This window comes from Diceros bicornis, chromosome 7 (assembly GCF_020826845.1).
Source record: "Diceros bicornis minor isolate mBicDic1 chromosome 7, mDicBic1.mat.cur, whole genome shotgun sequence".
NCBI classification, from domain to species: domain Eukaryota; kingdom Metazoa; phylum Chordata; class Mammalia; order Perissodactyla; family Rhinocerotidae; genus Diceros; species Diceros bicornis.
Genome location: NC_080746.1, coordinates 59,244,434 through 59,260,238, shown reverse-complemented (window position 1 = coordinate 59,260,238; position 15,805 = coordinate 59,244,434). Strand labels below are relative to the sequence as shown.

General features: G+C 40.7%; 1 protein-coding gene across 1 annotated transcript; it reads right to left on the bottom strand.

The window, feature by feature from the left end:
- Positions 1–8,695: 8,695 nt before the first annotated feature.
- Positions 8,696–9,280, bottom strand: LOC131407948 (RNA polymerase II subunit A C-terminal domain phosphatase SSU72 like protein 3-like). The gene has a single exon (XM_058544539.1). The coding sequence runs from the start codon at positions 9,278–9,280 to the stop codon at positions 8,696–8,698; it is 585 nt and encodes a 194-aa protein (XP_058400522.1).
- Positions 9,281–15,805: the final 6,525 nt, after the last annotated feature.

The window sequence follows — 15,805 nt, the reverse complement described above, 5'->3', positions numbered from 1 at the left end:
GACGGCGGGCACTTGGGACTGCAATGAGACGTGTGTGCTTCAGTGGCTGCGGGGACTCCGAAGTCAGGGGAACGACCACCTGGCTACAGCTCTTTCAGCTAGTGAAGCGGCAAAGAACAGGAACGGGGTTTATACTGAGTGACCTCGTCAGAGTGGGAGGAGACTTCCGGGACTTCTGGATTCATTGGATTATGATAACGTCTGACCAGAGAGCCTAATCTAATCATGGGCACGACCCAGTGATTAGATCACCTGAAGTTCTAATTCTCAACCAAGGTGTTGTTAACCAAAGGAGCATTTTGAAACCTGAAGTTAGTTCTGTTGGATCACTTTTGTATGGGGATACTTATTGATATTAAGCAACATAGCTAGGCTACTTGCAAGCTTGTCCCTGGCCTCTCCAATGACCTCAGGACATGGTTGAGGAAAATGTGTTTAAATATTCCAAGCTGACACCGCATTCAATTATACACATAGTTACAAGTATTATTGCATGTTTTTTGGTATACAATTGATGTTCTGGAAATGTAACAGTGTAAATCGTAGAAAAATGTACATTGTTTTGCCCATAAATTAATCATATTATTCCCCAGTGCAAAAAAATCAACTTCTGAAAAACATCTCTGCTGATAGCATTTTAGGAGTTACGAAACACAGCATTTTCTGCATTTGATTTTCTTGAATTCATAATGATTCTCAAGGGAATCCAGGAATAGATGTAAGCCTCCTTCTTATTATGTCTTCAAGTATAGGTGTTTGAGCATTTCCATACTGAAATACAATATATTTTCAATTTTTTTTTTTTTTTTTTTTTTTGGTGAGGAGATCAGCCGTGTGCTAACATCTACCAATCCTCCTCCCTTTTTTTCTTTTTTTCTTTTTTTTTGCTGAGGAAGACTGGCCCTGGCTAACATCCGTGCTCATCTTCCTCCACTTTATATGGCACGCCGTCACAGCATGGCTTGCCAAGCAGTGCGTCAGTGGGCGCCCGGGACCGAACCAGCGAACCCTGGGCTGCCGCATCAGAACGCACGCACTTAACCACTTGTGTCACCGGGCCGTCCCTAAATTATTTTTCTTTTATTAGTTTTCGTAATTTAGCAAGCAAACAAGATAGACTTAAAAATTATGAATGGGGCACCAAACAGTAAGAATAGACAATCATGTCACTTCATAATGGTGCAGGAGAAAACTCTATTTATAAAGCCAAAAATTATATTTTCCTATGTGTCAGTTAATTAAAATGATTCTCACATTGCAAATATTCCTAAATCAGTAAACACCCTAAAGCTACTCACTGTGTGATCCCCCAAACCAGCGGCATCAACATCAGCTGGGAACTTGTAAAAATGCAAATTTGGACCCTGAACACTGAATCAGAAACTCTACGAGTGGAGCCCAGAGGTCTGTGTTTTAAAAAGCCCTCCAATTGATTTTGATGTACATCAAAGTTTGAGAGCCACTGCCTTCAAGCTGAGATTCTAAAACTTGACTGTACATTAGAAGTTCCTGGGGAGTTGTTAAAAGCACTGCTTCAGGAATCAAGGAGGAGTAGAATTTTCTTAAGACAAAAGTCATATTAATGAAAAGGCCAGGTATAAATGAAAAGGTAGGGCCAGTCCAGTGCCATAGTTGTTAAGTTTGCACACTCCACTTCACAGCCTGCAGATTCACAGGTTCGGACCCCAGGCTCGCACTGACTCGCCACTTGTCAAGCCGTGCCGTGGCTGCGTCCCATATAATGTAGAGGAAGATGGGCACAGATGTTAGCCCAGGGCCAATTTTCCTCAGCAAAAAGAGGAGGGTTGGCATGGGATGTTAGCTCAGGGCTAATCTTCCTCACAAAATAAATTAATTAATTAAATAAATAAAAAGGTAGTCAGATCTGAAATATATTGTGAAATGTATTATTAGAGTCAGTGACTGGGGCCTAAAGGATTCTAGCAAATGGAGAGAAGCCAGATCTCAGAGCCCAAACTACAGTCATTACCCAAGAGGAAGAATGTGTTCCAAAAGAATTGGGAAACACTTTGTTAAACCAGCCCTTGAAGACTAGTACACAAAGTGGTTCCATAAAAGTTGGATAGAAATGAAGGGATAAAACCAGGAGGATCAGTATAAAATACTAAGTGTATTATATAGATGAGCTTCAACTTGCAACAGTTATTAGTGGTAGTGTTACAGGTATTTCCTGTGTCCTCAGGGAGGATGTCAAGAAGTTTATATTGTTTCTAAGTGAAGGTGTTACGGAGCAATGGGCTTGCTCTGCTCACTACAATCTGAGCCAATTAATCACAACAAGTTAAAGATCAAGAAAGGAAGTTTTAATTTAATTAGCCAGCATAACTGGGAAGATGGCAGACTAATGTCTCAAAAAACCACCTTCGAGGATTACAGAATCTTGAAGCAGTTATATAGGGAAAATGAGCAGTAAGGAGGGGGGTCCCAGGACGTTGGTCTCCAGGCGTGACAGGCTCCAGGCATCACATTGTTCCATTTTTCTGTCAGCTGTGATGGATAACTGGTAGGTGTGTTTCTCGCCTGTGGTCAGCCTGTTCCTGAAGAGAAACTCATAGAACAAAGTTTTAATTTATGAAGATATTCGGGAGTACATACTTAAGTGGAGGCCATAAATCAGGAGGGCATGTGAATTTTTTTACAGTACGTGTGGAACAATGAGTAGTCACACAGAGGAGGGGCTGGGGCCATTTAGTGTAACAAGATGGCCTTACTTATGCTCACTTACAAAGGCACAGTCAAAATGAGATAAACCAGGAGACCCAAGGAAACAGTAGAAGGAGGATTGGATTAGATGTTGATCTGATGGGAGAGTGCCAACCCAGGGAGACACAGCTTCTTTGAACACTAGCTGCTTTTCAGAGAACTGGAATTTCTTGGCTTCATATTTCTAACTATAGGAAAACACACACAAGACAAAACCTGGAGAAGTATATTAGAAAAGCAAATACCTGACCCTGAAAGGAAAGATCTAGAAAAAGAAAAGTAAACACTCAAATACAGCAAAAAGTGCTAACTTTATACCTAAAACCAAAACAAAAGCAATCAATTTAAGAATTAGATTAAATTTTTTTTTAAAATTCAGCTGATCTGCCTGAAAATAGGAGAGAAGCAACAAAGAAATGCAACAGTTGAGGAACATTCTAAATACTACAAAACATGATGAGACAGAGAAAATGTTTCTGCTGCCATTAAGGTATGCAAGTTACTAGGATCTGAAAAAAAAAATGAATCTGGAGAAAAGAAAGATTCTGGGGAGAAAAGAACATGGCAAAAGTATTAGGTCTCCGAGGCACGTCTGGACGCAGACATCATTAGCAGCTCCAGTTCGGGAATCTAATCAGAGTGATTTTGTAGCTAAGTGGTTGTCAACCGTGGCTGCACATTTCAATCACCTTCCTACCAAATTTTTCTAATCATCAGGGAAATGCAAACCAAACCACAGTCAGATATCACCTCACACCTGTCAAGATGGCTACTATCAAAAACAAAAAAAGTAAAAAAATCAAAAGACAACATATCTTGGTAAGGATTTGGAGAAAAAGGAACCCTAGCATGCTGTTGGTGGAAATGTAAATTGGTGCAGCCACTGTGGATAAAAACATAAATGTTCCTCAAAAAGTTAAAAATAGAACTACCATGTAATCCAGCATCCCATTTCTGGGTGTATATTCAAAGGAATTGATATCAGGGTCTTGAAGAGATATCTGCACTCCCTTGTTCGTTGCAGCATTATTCATAATAGCAAAGACTTGGAAACAACTTAAATGTCCGCCAATAGATGAATGGATAAAGAAACTGTAGTGTCTACTTACAGTGGAATATTATTCTGCCTTTAAAAAGAAGGAAATCCTTCCATTTCTCCAAAGTTTGGTAGAATTCTCCAGAGAAGTCATTTGGTCCTGGATTTTTGTTTTTTTTGGGAGATTTTTGATTACTGTTTTAATTGCTTTACTTGTGATTAGTCTTCAGACTCTCTGTTTCTTCTTGATTCAGTTTTGGGAGGTTGTATAAGACTAAGAATTTATTCATTTCTTCTAGGTTATCAAGTTTGTTGGCATATAGCTTTTCATAGTATTCTCTTATAATCCTTTGTATTTCTATGGTATCCATTGTAATTGCTCCTCTTTCATTTCTGATTTTATTTATTTGAGTCTTCTCTCTTGTTTTCTCAGTGAGTGTGACATAATGGATGAACCTGGAGGACACTATGCTAAGTTAAATAAGCCAGACAAAGAAGGGCCAATACTATATGATACTACTTAGATGAGGAACCCAAAATAGTCAAACTCATAGAAGCAGAGAGTAGAATGGTGGTTTTCAGGAGCTAAAAGGAGGAGAAAATGGGGAGGTGTCAGTCAAAAGGTAACAAGTTTCAGTTATGAAAGATTAATAAGTCCTAGAGATCTGCTGTATAGCATCGTGACTACAGTTACTGTATTGTATAGTCAAAAGTTGTGAAGAGGGTAGATCTTACTTTAAGTGCTCTTACCACAAAAAATAAATAAATAAGAAGGAGGAAGACGAGGGGAACGAGAAGGAGAAGAAGAAAAGGGATGGAAGGAAGGAGAACGAGAGAAAGACAGGAAGGAAGGAAGGGAGGGAGGGAGGGAGGGAGGGAGGGAGGGAAAAACTTTTGGAGATGGAGATGGATATGTTCATGGCATAGATTGCAGTGACGGTTTTACGGATGTATACTTACCTCTAAACTCACCAAGTTGTATACATTAGATACGCACAGCTTTTTGTATGTCTATCATACCTCAATAAAGTGGTTTTTTTAAAAAAGAAGTCTTATTATAGATATAAACATCACCTGCGTGTATTGTATTGCAATGGCATTTTGAATCAGCACAATCTGGCTAGTCAATTAAAGACATCTGAAAGAACTCACCAACGTAGAGCAAAACTATCAAAAAGGCCAACTTTATCAAACCATTTTATTGCTTAAATCTTAGAATTCATATAAAAATAAAATGCACACAGTTTCTGAGGTCTACCGCCCAAGTTCTCCTCCAGCCTCCACATTCCCAACTGTAGAGTTCCGTTACGTAATCTTTCTCTGCTTCAGTTTCCCAATACGGAAACTGGGATAACAGAATCTGCATAGTACCCCCTCATCTGCAGTTTCGCTTTCCACAGTTTAGGTTACATTCAGCAAACTGAGATCCAAAGATATTAAACGGAAAATTCCAGAAATAAAGAATGTATAAGTTTTAAATTCCATGCCATTCTCAGCAGCATGATCAAATCTCTCGCTGACCCTCTTCCTCCCGCCCAGGATGTGAATCACCCCTTTGCCCAGCTACCCACACTGTACACACTACCTGCCTCTTAGCCAGTTAGCTGGGGAAAAACATAGTATACATAGGATTCTGTGCTATCCGTGGTTTCAGGCATCCACCAGGCGTCTTGGAACACATGCCCCGTGGATAAGGGGGACTACTGTACTGCAGAAGATTGTTGTTAGGATTAAAAGTTATTACATACAAATTGGTTAATCCATAAATGTCACCTAATAAATATTAGAGATATATATTCATTCTGGAAAATAAAAATACCTTTTTCACCCCAGGATTTTGATGTCTAAAAATATCATACCTGTTACAGATGAGAACCTAGTCCATAATTTTCAAAACCATCCTGCAGTGCATACTGCACCGTAAACACTTGTGGACCAGATTTTATCATGTTTCTACAGTAGAAGTAAGTGCAAAGATGAAGTAGACCCACCAGAAAGGCCTACCCCTTACTCCGACATCAATGCACTGATCTGGGCACAGGTAGAAAGGCTCTGGTTTGCAAGTGGATGCCAGGCTCCACAGAAGAGATAGACAATGAGCTCTGCTTAGCCCCTCAGGAAAGCTACTTAGAAATTGGGGAATACAATCATCTTAATTTGGGCTTGCAGGAAAACCCAACTACCCATGGTAGACCTTTATATGGAAGCTACGGCAGACTTGGGAGTCGTGGGGATACCTGTGGTCGACAACTGGTCCTTCAAAAACATAGGTTCAGTCACGCCCATATCCCTGGGGCCAAAGAGCTGCACTGTCATTTCCATGAGGGCAGGGGTTAGCTTACGCTGTTCCTGGCTGCATCTCCAGTGCAGAGAACAGTGCCTACCACATGGTGGGAGCTCAGTAAACATTTGCTGAATAAATGAACGTATCCAGGTTGTAGATTTGAGGATCAACACATTAGAGGGAGGAAACAGGTTGTGATGGGGATTAACAGTCTTTAGGAAGAGTTTTTGGAATCTATCCTAAAGGCAGGAATTGAAGAACTGGAAGCAAAACATAATATGATCACATCTTTATTTCAAAACGCAATTTTGACAATCACATGAAAAATAATATTGAAGGAAGGGAGGTGGGAAGTGGAGAGAAAAAGAAAATAACAAAGCCATTGATCCATGAGGTCAGTTCATAAATTGCATTTATCACTTCTTGCTTAAGGAAAATGGTTCTGAGGTATGATAGGTTTCCTTAAAGATCATTATGTCATAGAATCTGTGAAGTTAAAAGCAGCTTTGAAGAAATATTATCTTTATAGGCACAAGGGCCTAAATTGGGATTCAGAGTATGAATACATGTGGTGGACTTAGGAGTCAGTGCTCCCCCTAATGTCATGCAATACTGGTGTATATTTTTCAAGAGTTGATAAGCCCAAGGGAAGGGAGATGGTTAAAGTTGCAGTGTGAGCACCTGGAGCCTAAGATAGAGAAAGAGGAAGGAAAAGGACTAAGGGGCATCCGATCCACAGACCAATTCCAAGGAAAAAAGGAGAAGCGAAGGCAGAAGATGACCCTCATGGTAGACCTGGTAAGATTTTGGGTCATTAACCTTAATGATGTGGGGCTGCACACATAGCATTTGCCAGAAGGGACTCCCCTCCCCTGCACTGTGCTGAACACAGCCTGGCAGCACAGTGAATGGAGTGTCATTTGGCACCTTGAGACGGTGTTGGGAGCAACCTGAGAAGGGCATTGCAGTACTCATGGAAGTCCCTATTTTTGCAGTTACAATAGCAAGTATCAGGAGAGGGGACAAGAGGAGTAAAGGAGCATGGTGGAGAGCCAATACAGAGATGTGTTTTCCAGCTGACCAAGGTGGGTGGGGTGTCTAGAAGTCCAATCTGCAAAACTAGCCCTTGAGAAACCACAAAATTTGTGTCTCAATGCCATCCTTTGACTGAAAGGAAAGGTGAAGAATTGATTCTCTGGCTGAGGTTCCCCAACGGGGTGTTAATTCTTGGAATTCTGAGTCTCTGTGTGTGGGCATGGCCCCACAAGGACATCGGTGGCAGTGTCAACAGAAAAAACACCAAAGTGGGAGGTTTCATGCCTCTGGAAAGGATAATCAAGAAAAAATTCACTTTGTGTCCTATGGACGCCCCTTGATTTATTCCCAAGTAATCCAATTAGATAATTAATGAACGTCTTGAGTATAAGAACTATTGTAGAAGGAATTTTTTGTTCAGTTTAATTGATAATGCTTAAAAGAATGTGGCTTAAGAGTTTGAAGATCAGCTCCCAAATAGGAAAAACATACTTATCATCAAAATTAAATGATTTCCTTTCGTTTGTGGGTATTTCTCCTTATTTATAATTCCAAGTTCTCAGCAATAATATAAAATTCATTTTCTCACTCAGGTTTTGAAGTTACATTAGAAAAGTAGATACACTCAATAAGTAAAGTCATCTACAAGTAAAAATGCAATATACTCCTTTTTCATTAGAAAAAAACTCCTATAATTAAAATACCACTCAAAATGAGCAACAGGAAATTGCTTTAAAAAGTGATGGCCTATTCTTCTAATATCAGTACGCACTTTGTTGTGTGATTAATGAAATCCAAGGAGCTCCCAAAAATTTACGCCAATGAAGAGGCATCCATGCTTACTTTCCTAATGGCCTCTAATTGTTTCATTCTATTATATTTCCAGAGGTAACACCCTCAGATATTGCAATCAGTATATTTTAAAATTAAAGTGTAGACATGGAATTAAGTTTCCTAATCCAATGACCTAAAAATAGGGAGATCAACGTGAATTATTGGGATGGGTCCAATGTAATTACAAAGGTCTTTAAATATGGAGAAGGGAGGCAGAAGAGGAGATCAAAATGACGTGCTGTGAGAAGGACTCAACCTGCCATGGCTGACTTGGAAGATGGAAGAAGGCAGCCATGAGCCAAGGAAGGTGAGTGGTTTCTAGAAACTAGAAAAAAGCAAGGAAACTAATTCTCTCCTAGACTCTTCAGAAAGATGGCTGAAAAAGAACATGATGGCCTAACGACATCCTTTACTCGCTGAATATCCTTCAACAAATCGCTTATCAAGTGCTCCATTATAAGGTTGGGTTTGCTCATCCGCAACATGCAGTCATGGCGGTAACTTCCTTCCAGGACGCGGTGAGCACTGAATTACTTCCTGCGTGTAAAGTACCTAGAACAATGTCCCCCACACTTGGGGTGTTTTCATGACTATTAGAAGTCCTTGTCCTCATTTCCTATACAATGTTCTTCTCGTTCACTCTTCAGCTCTTCCAGGCAGGCACACCTAAAAATCAAACAAACAGCATTTAGAGGAAAGGGCTTTAAAGACACTTCTCGCGGGAAATACAGACTAGTCAAAAAGTCCACGCACAAGTTCTTACTGACTATGGGCTCAGCTCTTCAGTAGAAGCAGACCGTGTGAAGAAAGCTCTTTCCTCTTTTCTCCTCCACTGCCAGCAGCAGCTTATCCAGACTGTCCTCCATGTCATCCGCCTGCTGGAGGCACTGGCAGAGCTCACAGATGAGCAGGGCTCCAAGGGTGGCGTCCTCCAGGGTGTCTTGGATGTCCACGTTGATCACGTGCACGGGCTGGAAGGTCTCCTGCTCTCTGGCACACAGGTCTTCCACCACTCGGTCGTAGACGCTCTCCCCACAGGTAAAGATGACATCGAAGGCATCGCTGCACTCTTGAAATCTTTCTGGCCGGGGCTTGATTCGCTCATTTCTTCCCAGGATGTGTAAGATTCCATTCTTGGTATAGCGTTGTCTGTCTTTCCTGAGAAGGTCGTTGTACATCTGCTTGTATGTGGTTGAGAAATCGTAAACCACGGGAAGATTGGGCGCCGATCCTGGGAGCCTCACACGAGATCCAGTTCCGAAAGACCGGACCCTGAAGCCGTTTTTCCTGAGGATGCCGTGGGCTTCCATGCTCCTGTTCATGTTGCTCATACACACCACAGCCACCCTGAGCGGGGAGGAGGACATGACGGCGGGCACTTGGGACTGCAATGAGACGTGTGTGCTTCAGTGGCTGCGGGGACTCCGAAGTCAGGGGAACGACCACCTGGCTACAGCTCTTTCAGCTAGTGAAGCGGCAAAGAACAGGAACGGGGTTTATACTGAGTGACCTCGTCAGAGTGGGAGGAGACTTCCGGGACTTCTGGATTCATTGGATTATGATAACGTCTGACCAGAGAGCCTAATCTAATCATGGGCACGACCCAGTGATTAGATCACCTGAAGTTCTAATTCTCAACCAAGGTGTTGTTAACCAAAGGAGCATTTTGAAACCTGAAGTTAGTTCTGTTGGATCACTTTTGTATGGGGATACTTATTGATATTAAGCAACATAGCTAGGCTACTTGCAAGCTTGTCCCTGGCCTCTCCAATGACCTCAGGACATGGTTGAGGAAAATGTGTTTAAATATTCCAAGCTGACACCGCATTCAATTATACACATAGTTACAAGTATTATTGCATGTTTTTTGGTATACAATTGATGTTCTGGAAATGTAACAGTGTAAATCGTAGAAAAATGTACATTGTTTTGCCCATAAATTAATCATATTATTCCCCAGTGCAAAAAAATCAACTTCTGAAAAACATCTCTGCTGATAGCATTTTAGGAGTTACGAAACACAGCATTTTCTGCATTTGATTTTCTTGAATTCATAATGATTCTCAAGGGAATCCAGGAATAGATGTAAGCCTCCTTCTTATTATGTCTTCAAGTATAGGTGTTTGAGCATTTCCATACTGAAATACAATATATTTTCAATTTTTTTTTTTTTTTTTTTTTTTGGTGAGGAGATCAGCCGTGTGCTAACATCTACCAATCCTCCTCCCTTTTTTTCTTTTTTTCTTTTTTTTTGCTGAGGAAGACTGGCCCTGGCTAACATCCGTGCTCATCTTCCTCCACTTTATATGGCACGCCGTCACAGCATGGCTTGCCAAGCAGTGCGTCAGTGGGCGCCCGGGACCGAACCAGCGAACCCTGGGCTGCCGCATCAGAACGCACGCACTTAACCACTTGTGTCACCGGGCCGTCCCTAAATTATTTTTCTTTTATTAGTTTTCGTAATTTAGCAAGCAAACAAGATAGACTTAAAAATTATGAATGGGGCACCAAACAGTAAGAATAGACAATCATGTCACTTCATAATGGTGCAGGAGAAAACTCTATTTATAAAGCCAAAAATTATATTTTCCTATGTGTCAGTTAATTAAAATGATTCTCACATTGCAAATATTCCTAAATCAGTAAACACCCTAAAGCTACTCACTGTGTGATCCCCCAAACCAGCGGCATCAACATCAGCTGGGAACTTGTAAAAATGCAAATTTGGACCCTGAACACTGAATCAGAAACTCTACGAGTGGAGCCCAGAGGTCTGTGTTTTAAAAAGCCCTCCAATTGATTTTGATGTACATCAAAGTTTGAGAGCCACTGCCTTCAAGCTGAGATTCTAAAACTTGACTGTACATTAGAAGTTCCTGGGGAGTTGTTAAAAGCACTGCTTCAGGAATCAAGGAGGAGTAGAATTTTCTTAAGACAAAAGTCATATTAATGAAAAGGCCAGGTATAAATGAAAAGGTAGGGCCAGTCCAGTGCCATAGTTGTTAAGTTTGCACACTCCACTTCACAGCCTGCAGATTCACAGGTTCGGACCCCAGGCTCGCACTGACTCGCCACTTGTCAAGCCGTGCCGTGGCTGCGTCCCATATAATGTAGAGGAAGATGGGCACAGATGTTAGCCCAGGGCCAATTTTCCTCAGCAAAAAGAGGAGGGTTGGCATGGGATGTTAGCTCAGGGCTAATCTTCCTCACAAAATAAATTAATTAATTAAATAAATAAAAAGGTAGTCAGATCTGAAATATATTGTGAAATGTATTATTAGAGTCAGTGACTGGGGCCTAAAGGATTCTAGCAAATGGAGAGAAGCCAGATCTCAGAGCCCAAACTACAGTCATTACCCAAGAGGAAGAATGTGTTCCAAAAGAATTGGGAAACACTTTGTTAAACCAGCCCTTGAAGACTAGTACACAAAGTGGTTCCATAAAAGTTGGATAGAAATGAAGGGATAAAACCAGGAGGATCAGTATAAAATACTAAGTGTATTATATAGATGAGCTTCAACTTGCAACAGTTATTAGTGGTAGTGTTACAGGTATTTCCTGTGTCCTCAGGGAGGATGTCAAGAAGTTTATATTGTTTCTAAGTGAAGGTGTTACGGAGCAATGGGCTTGCTCTGCTCACTACAATCTGAGCCAATTAATCACAACAAGTTAAAGATCAAGAAAGGAAGTTTTAATTTAATTAGCCAGCATAACTGGGAAGATGGCAGACTAATGTCTCAAAAAACCACCTTCGAGGATTACAGAATCTTGAAGCAGTTATATAGGGAAAATGAGCAGTAAGGAGGGGGGTCCCAGGACGTTGGTCTCCAGGCGTGACAGGCTCCAGGCATCACATTGTTCCATTTTTCTGTCAGCTGTGATGGATAACTGGTAGGTGTGTTTCTCGCCTGTGGTCAGCCTGTTCCTGAAGAGAAACTCATAGAACAAAGTTTTAATTTATGAAGATATTCGGGAGTACATACTTAAGTGGAGGCCATAAATCAGGAGGGCATGTGAATTTTTTTACAGTACGTGTAGAACAATGAGTAGTCACACAGAGGAGGGGCTGGGGCCATTTAGTGTAACAAGATGGCCTTACTTATGCTCACTTACAAAGGCACAGTCAAAATGAGATAAACCAGGAGACCCAAGGAAACAGTAGAAGGAGGATTGGATTAGATGTTGATCTGATGGGAGAGTGCCAACCCAGGGAGACACAGCTTCTTTGAACACTAGCTGCTTTTCAGAGAACTGGAATTTCTTGGCTTCATATTTCTAACTATAGGAAAACACACAAGACAAAACCTGGAGAAGTATATTAGAAAAGCAAATACCTGACCCTGAAAGGAAAGATCTAGAAAAAGAAAAGTAAACACTCAAATACAGCAAAAAGTGCTAACTTTATACCTAAAACCAAAACAAAAGCAATCAATTTAAGAATTAGATTAAATTTTTTTTTAAAATTCAGCTGATCTGCCTGAAAATAGGAGAGAAGCAACAAAGAAATGCAACAGTTGAGGAACATTCTAAATACTACAAAACATGATGAGACAGAGAAAATGTTTCTGTTGCCATTAAGGTATGCAAGTTACTAGGATCTGAAAAAAAAAATGAATCTGGAGAAAAGAAAGATTCTGGGGAGAAAAGAACATGGCAAAAGTATTAGGTCTCCGAGGCACGTCTGGACGCAGACATCATTAGCAGCTCCAGTTCGGGAATCTAATCAGAGTGATTTTGTAGCTAAGTGGTTGTCAACCGTGGCTGCACATTTCAATCACCTTCCTACCAAATTTTTCTAATCATCAGGGAAATGCAAACCAAACCACAGTGAGATATCACCTCACACCTGTCAAGATGGCTACTATCAAAAACAAAAAAAGTAAAAAAATCAAAAGACAACATATCTTGGTAAGGATTTGGAGAAAAAGGAACCCTAGCATGCTGTTGGTGGAAATGTAAATTGGTGCAGCCACTGTGGATAAAAACATAAATGTTCCTCAATAGTTAAAAATAGAACTACCATGTAATCCAGCATCCCATTTCTGGGTGTATATTCAAAGGAATTGATATCAGGGTCTTGAAGAGATATCTGCACTCCCTTGTTCGTTGCAGCATTATTCATAATAGCAAAGACTTGGAAACAACTTAAATGTCCGCCAATAGATGAATGGATAAAGAAACTGTAGTGTCTACTTACAGTGGAATATTATTCTGCCTTTAAAAAGAAGGAAATCTTTCCATTTGTGACATAATGGATGAACCTGGAGGACACTATGCTAAGTTAAATAAGCCAGACAAAGAAGGGCCAATACTATATGATACTACTTAGATGAGGAACCCAAAATAGTCAAACTCATAGAAGCAGAGAGTAGAATGGTGGTTTTCAGGAGCTAAAAGGAGGAGAAAATGGGGAGGTGTCAGTCAAAAGGTAACAAGTTTCAGTTATGAAAGATTAATAAGTCCTAGAGATCTGCTGTATAGCATCGTGACTACAGTTACTGTATTGTATAGTCAAAAATTGTTAAGAGGGTAGATCTTACTTTAAGTGCTCTTACCACAAAAAATAAATAAATAAGAAGGAGGAAGACGAGGGGAACGAGAAGGAGAAGAAGAAAAGGGATGGAGGGAAGGAGAACGAGAGCAAGACAGGAAGGAAGGGAGGGAGGGAGGGAGGGAGGGAGGGAAAAACTTTTGGAGATGGAGATGGATATGTTCATGGCATAGATTGCAGCGACGGTTTTACGGATGTATACTCACCTCTAAACTCACCAAGTTGTATACAGTCAATATGCACAGCTTTTTGTATGCCTATCATACCTCAATAAAGTGATTTTTTAAAAAAAGAAATCTTATTATAGCTATAAACATCACCTGCGTGTATTGTATTGCAATGGCATTTTGAATCAGCACAATCTGGCTAGTCAATTAAAGACATCTGAAAGAACTTACCAACGTAGATCAAAACTATCAAAAAGGCCAACTTTATCAAACCATTTTATTGCTTAAATCTTATAATTCATGTAAAAATAAAATGCAGAGAAGCAGAGAGTAGAATGGTGGTTACCAGAACTGGGTGTCCAGAGAAATGGGGAGTTGCTATTCAATAGGTATAAAGTTTCAGTTATACAGATGATTAAGTTCTAGAGATATTCTGTACAACATCGTGCCTATAGTTAACAACAATGTATTGTCCACATAAAAATTTGTTGAGGGTAAAAACAAATGATGTTGACAAGTGGGATCCATCCCCGATCAATTGAATCAGAATCTGTAGGTATGGAATGTCTCATCATCCTGATTTCATTTGCCTACTCGTGTTGTCCGTTTGCCCGCCAACCCTTTACTGTTCAAAAGTTATTTAATGCTAGAATTTAGTCCATACATATTTGGTGTAATGACTGCTGTACTTCATTCCTTGCATTTTATTTATTTTACAATGTTATTTCCACCGTTGATTTTCACTTTTGAAAATTTTATCAAGTTGTTGTATCTTCCATTTTGTCCTTGTTAATTTGAAAGTTCTACTTTGATTTTCCATTCCATTAAAGGGTTACGTGCACTTTCCCTGCCTTCCTAATCAGACCACACTTCCCTACGATCATTTGTGTGTTTTTTTTGTTTTAGTGAGGAAGATCAGCCCTGAGCTAACATCTGCCAATCCTCCTCTTTTTTGCTCAGGAAGACTGGCCCTGGACCAACATCCGTGCCTGTCTTCCTCCACTTTATATGGGATTCCACTACAGCATGGTTTGACAGGTGGTGCATTGGTGCCCGCCCAGAATCCGAACCAGAGAACCCTGGGCCACCACAGCGGAGCGCGTGCACTTAAGCGCTTGCGCCACTGGGCCGGCCTCCCTACGATCATTTGAAAACAAAAGTTTTGGAAATCTCTTCATTCTCTTTTTTAGTGCCTCTATTCCTAACTCCCAGGTTTTGCTGAGATATTTTGTTAATTTTAGTTTAACAGTCTTAATCTATGCTGGAGATAGTCCCTTTGATTTCTGATTCCTTATTTATAACTTAGAAAGGGCTTTGCCTGAAGTCTCACCTTCTTTTTCCATTAGACTTCATAATAAATTATTTAAATATTTAGTCCAAGCTTCAGTGCTTGTCTCTGTTTCCTTTCTTTTCTTCACATTCCCCCCAAATTTCTGTTTCGGTTCACATAAGTGATAACGTTTGAAAAATCTTCTCTCAAGTATTTTTCTCAGTGGGGAACATGGGAGATCCACTCTGAATTGCTGTGTATCTTTCTTTCACCCTGATAGATGAGCCACATCTGGGCTGGGTGTAGGCTGGGTGTAGCCCTTTCTCTCAACCGTCCTTAATTGCTATTCCACTTAGTTCCAGCATTAGAGATAAAAAATACAATTCCAGCACGATTCTTCTTGGTATATAACATGTTCTTTTTAGCTGGATGTTTGTAAGATTTTTCTCTTTCTCCTTAGACTTCAAAATTTTTACCAGCATATGCCTTCGTGTTTCTCTTTTCTCATCAGCCTAGACCAGTTTTTCTCAATCTTTTATTCTTCACCCACCTAAGGAGCCTTTTTAGGCTTTTTCTTAATTGCCCCCTATGAAATTTTAATAGCGCACACTTCCTATCTGTTTATGTACTGTATCTGTGCTTTACACATTAAAAGAGTAAGATTTTTTTGCCACCTCCCCACGCCATCTTGGGTAGGGGTGGAGCCGCCAGACGCAGTGACAGCGCGCAGAGCACCTCCACCAGGCGAGCAGACCAGGGCGTGTGGCTTCGCCTTTAACCGAGCCGGGCGGGGTAGCCCCGCCCACAAGGACGTAGCCCTATGAGGGACTTCGGTTCTCACCTTGTCCCCTCCCAGGCAGAGGAGGGGCGAGACCAGAGGCACCTGACTGCTTCTCCTTCTGCC

Coding starts and splice junctions, on each gene's coding strand:
- LOC131407948 (XM_058544539.1), bottom strand. CDS start 9,280: ATGTCCTCCTCCCCGCTCAGGGTGGCTGTGGTGTGTATGAGCAACATG.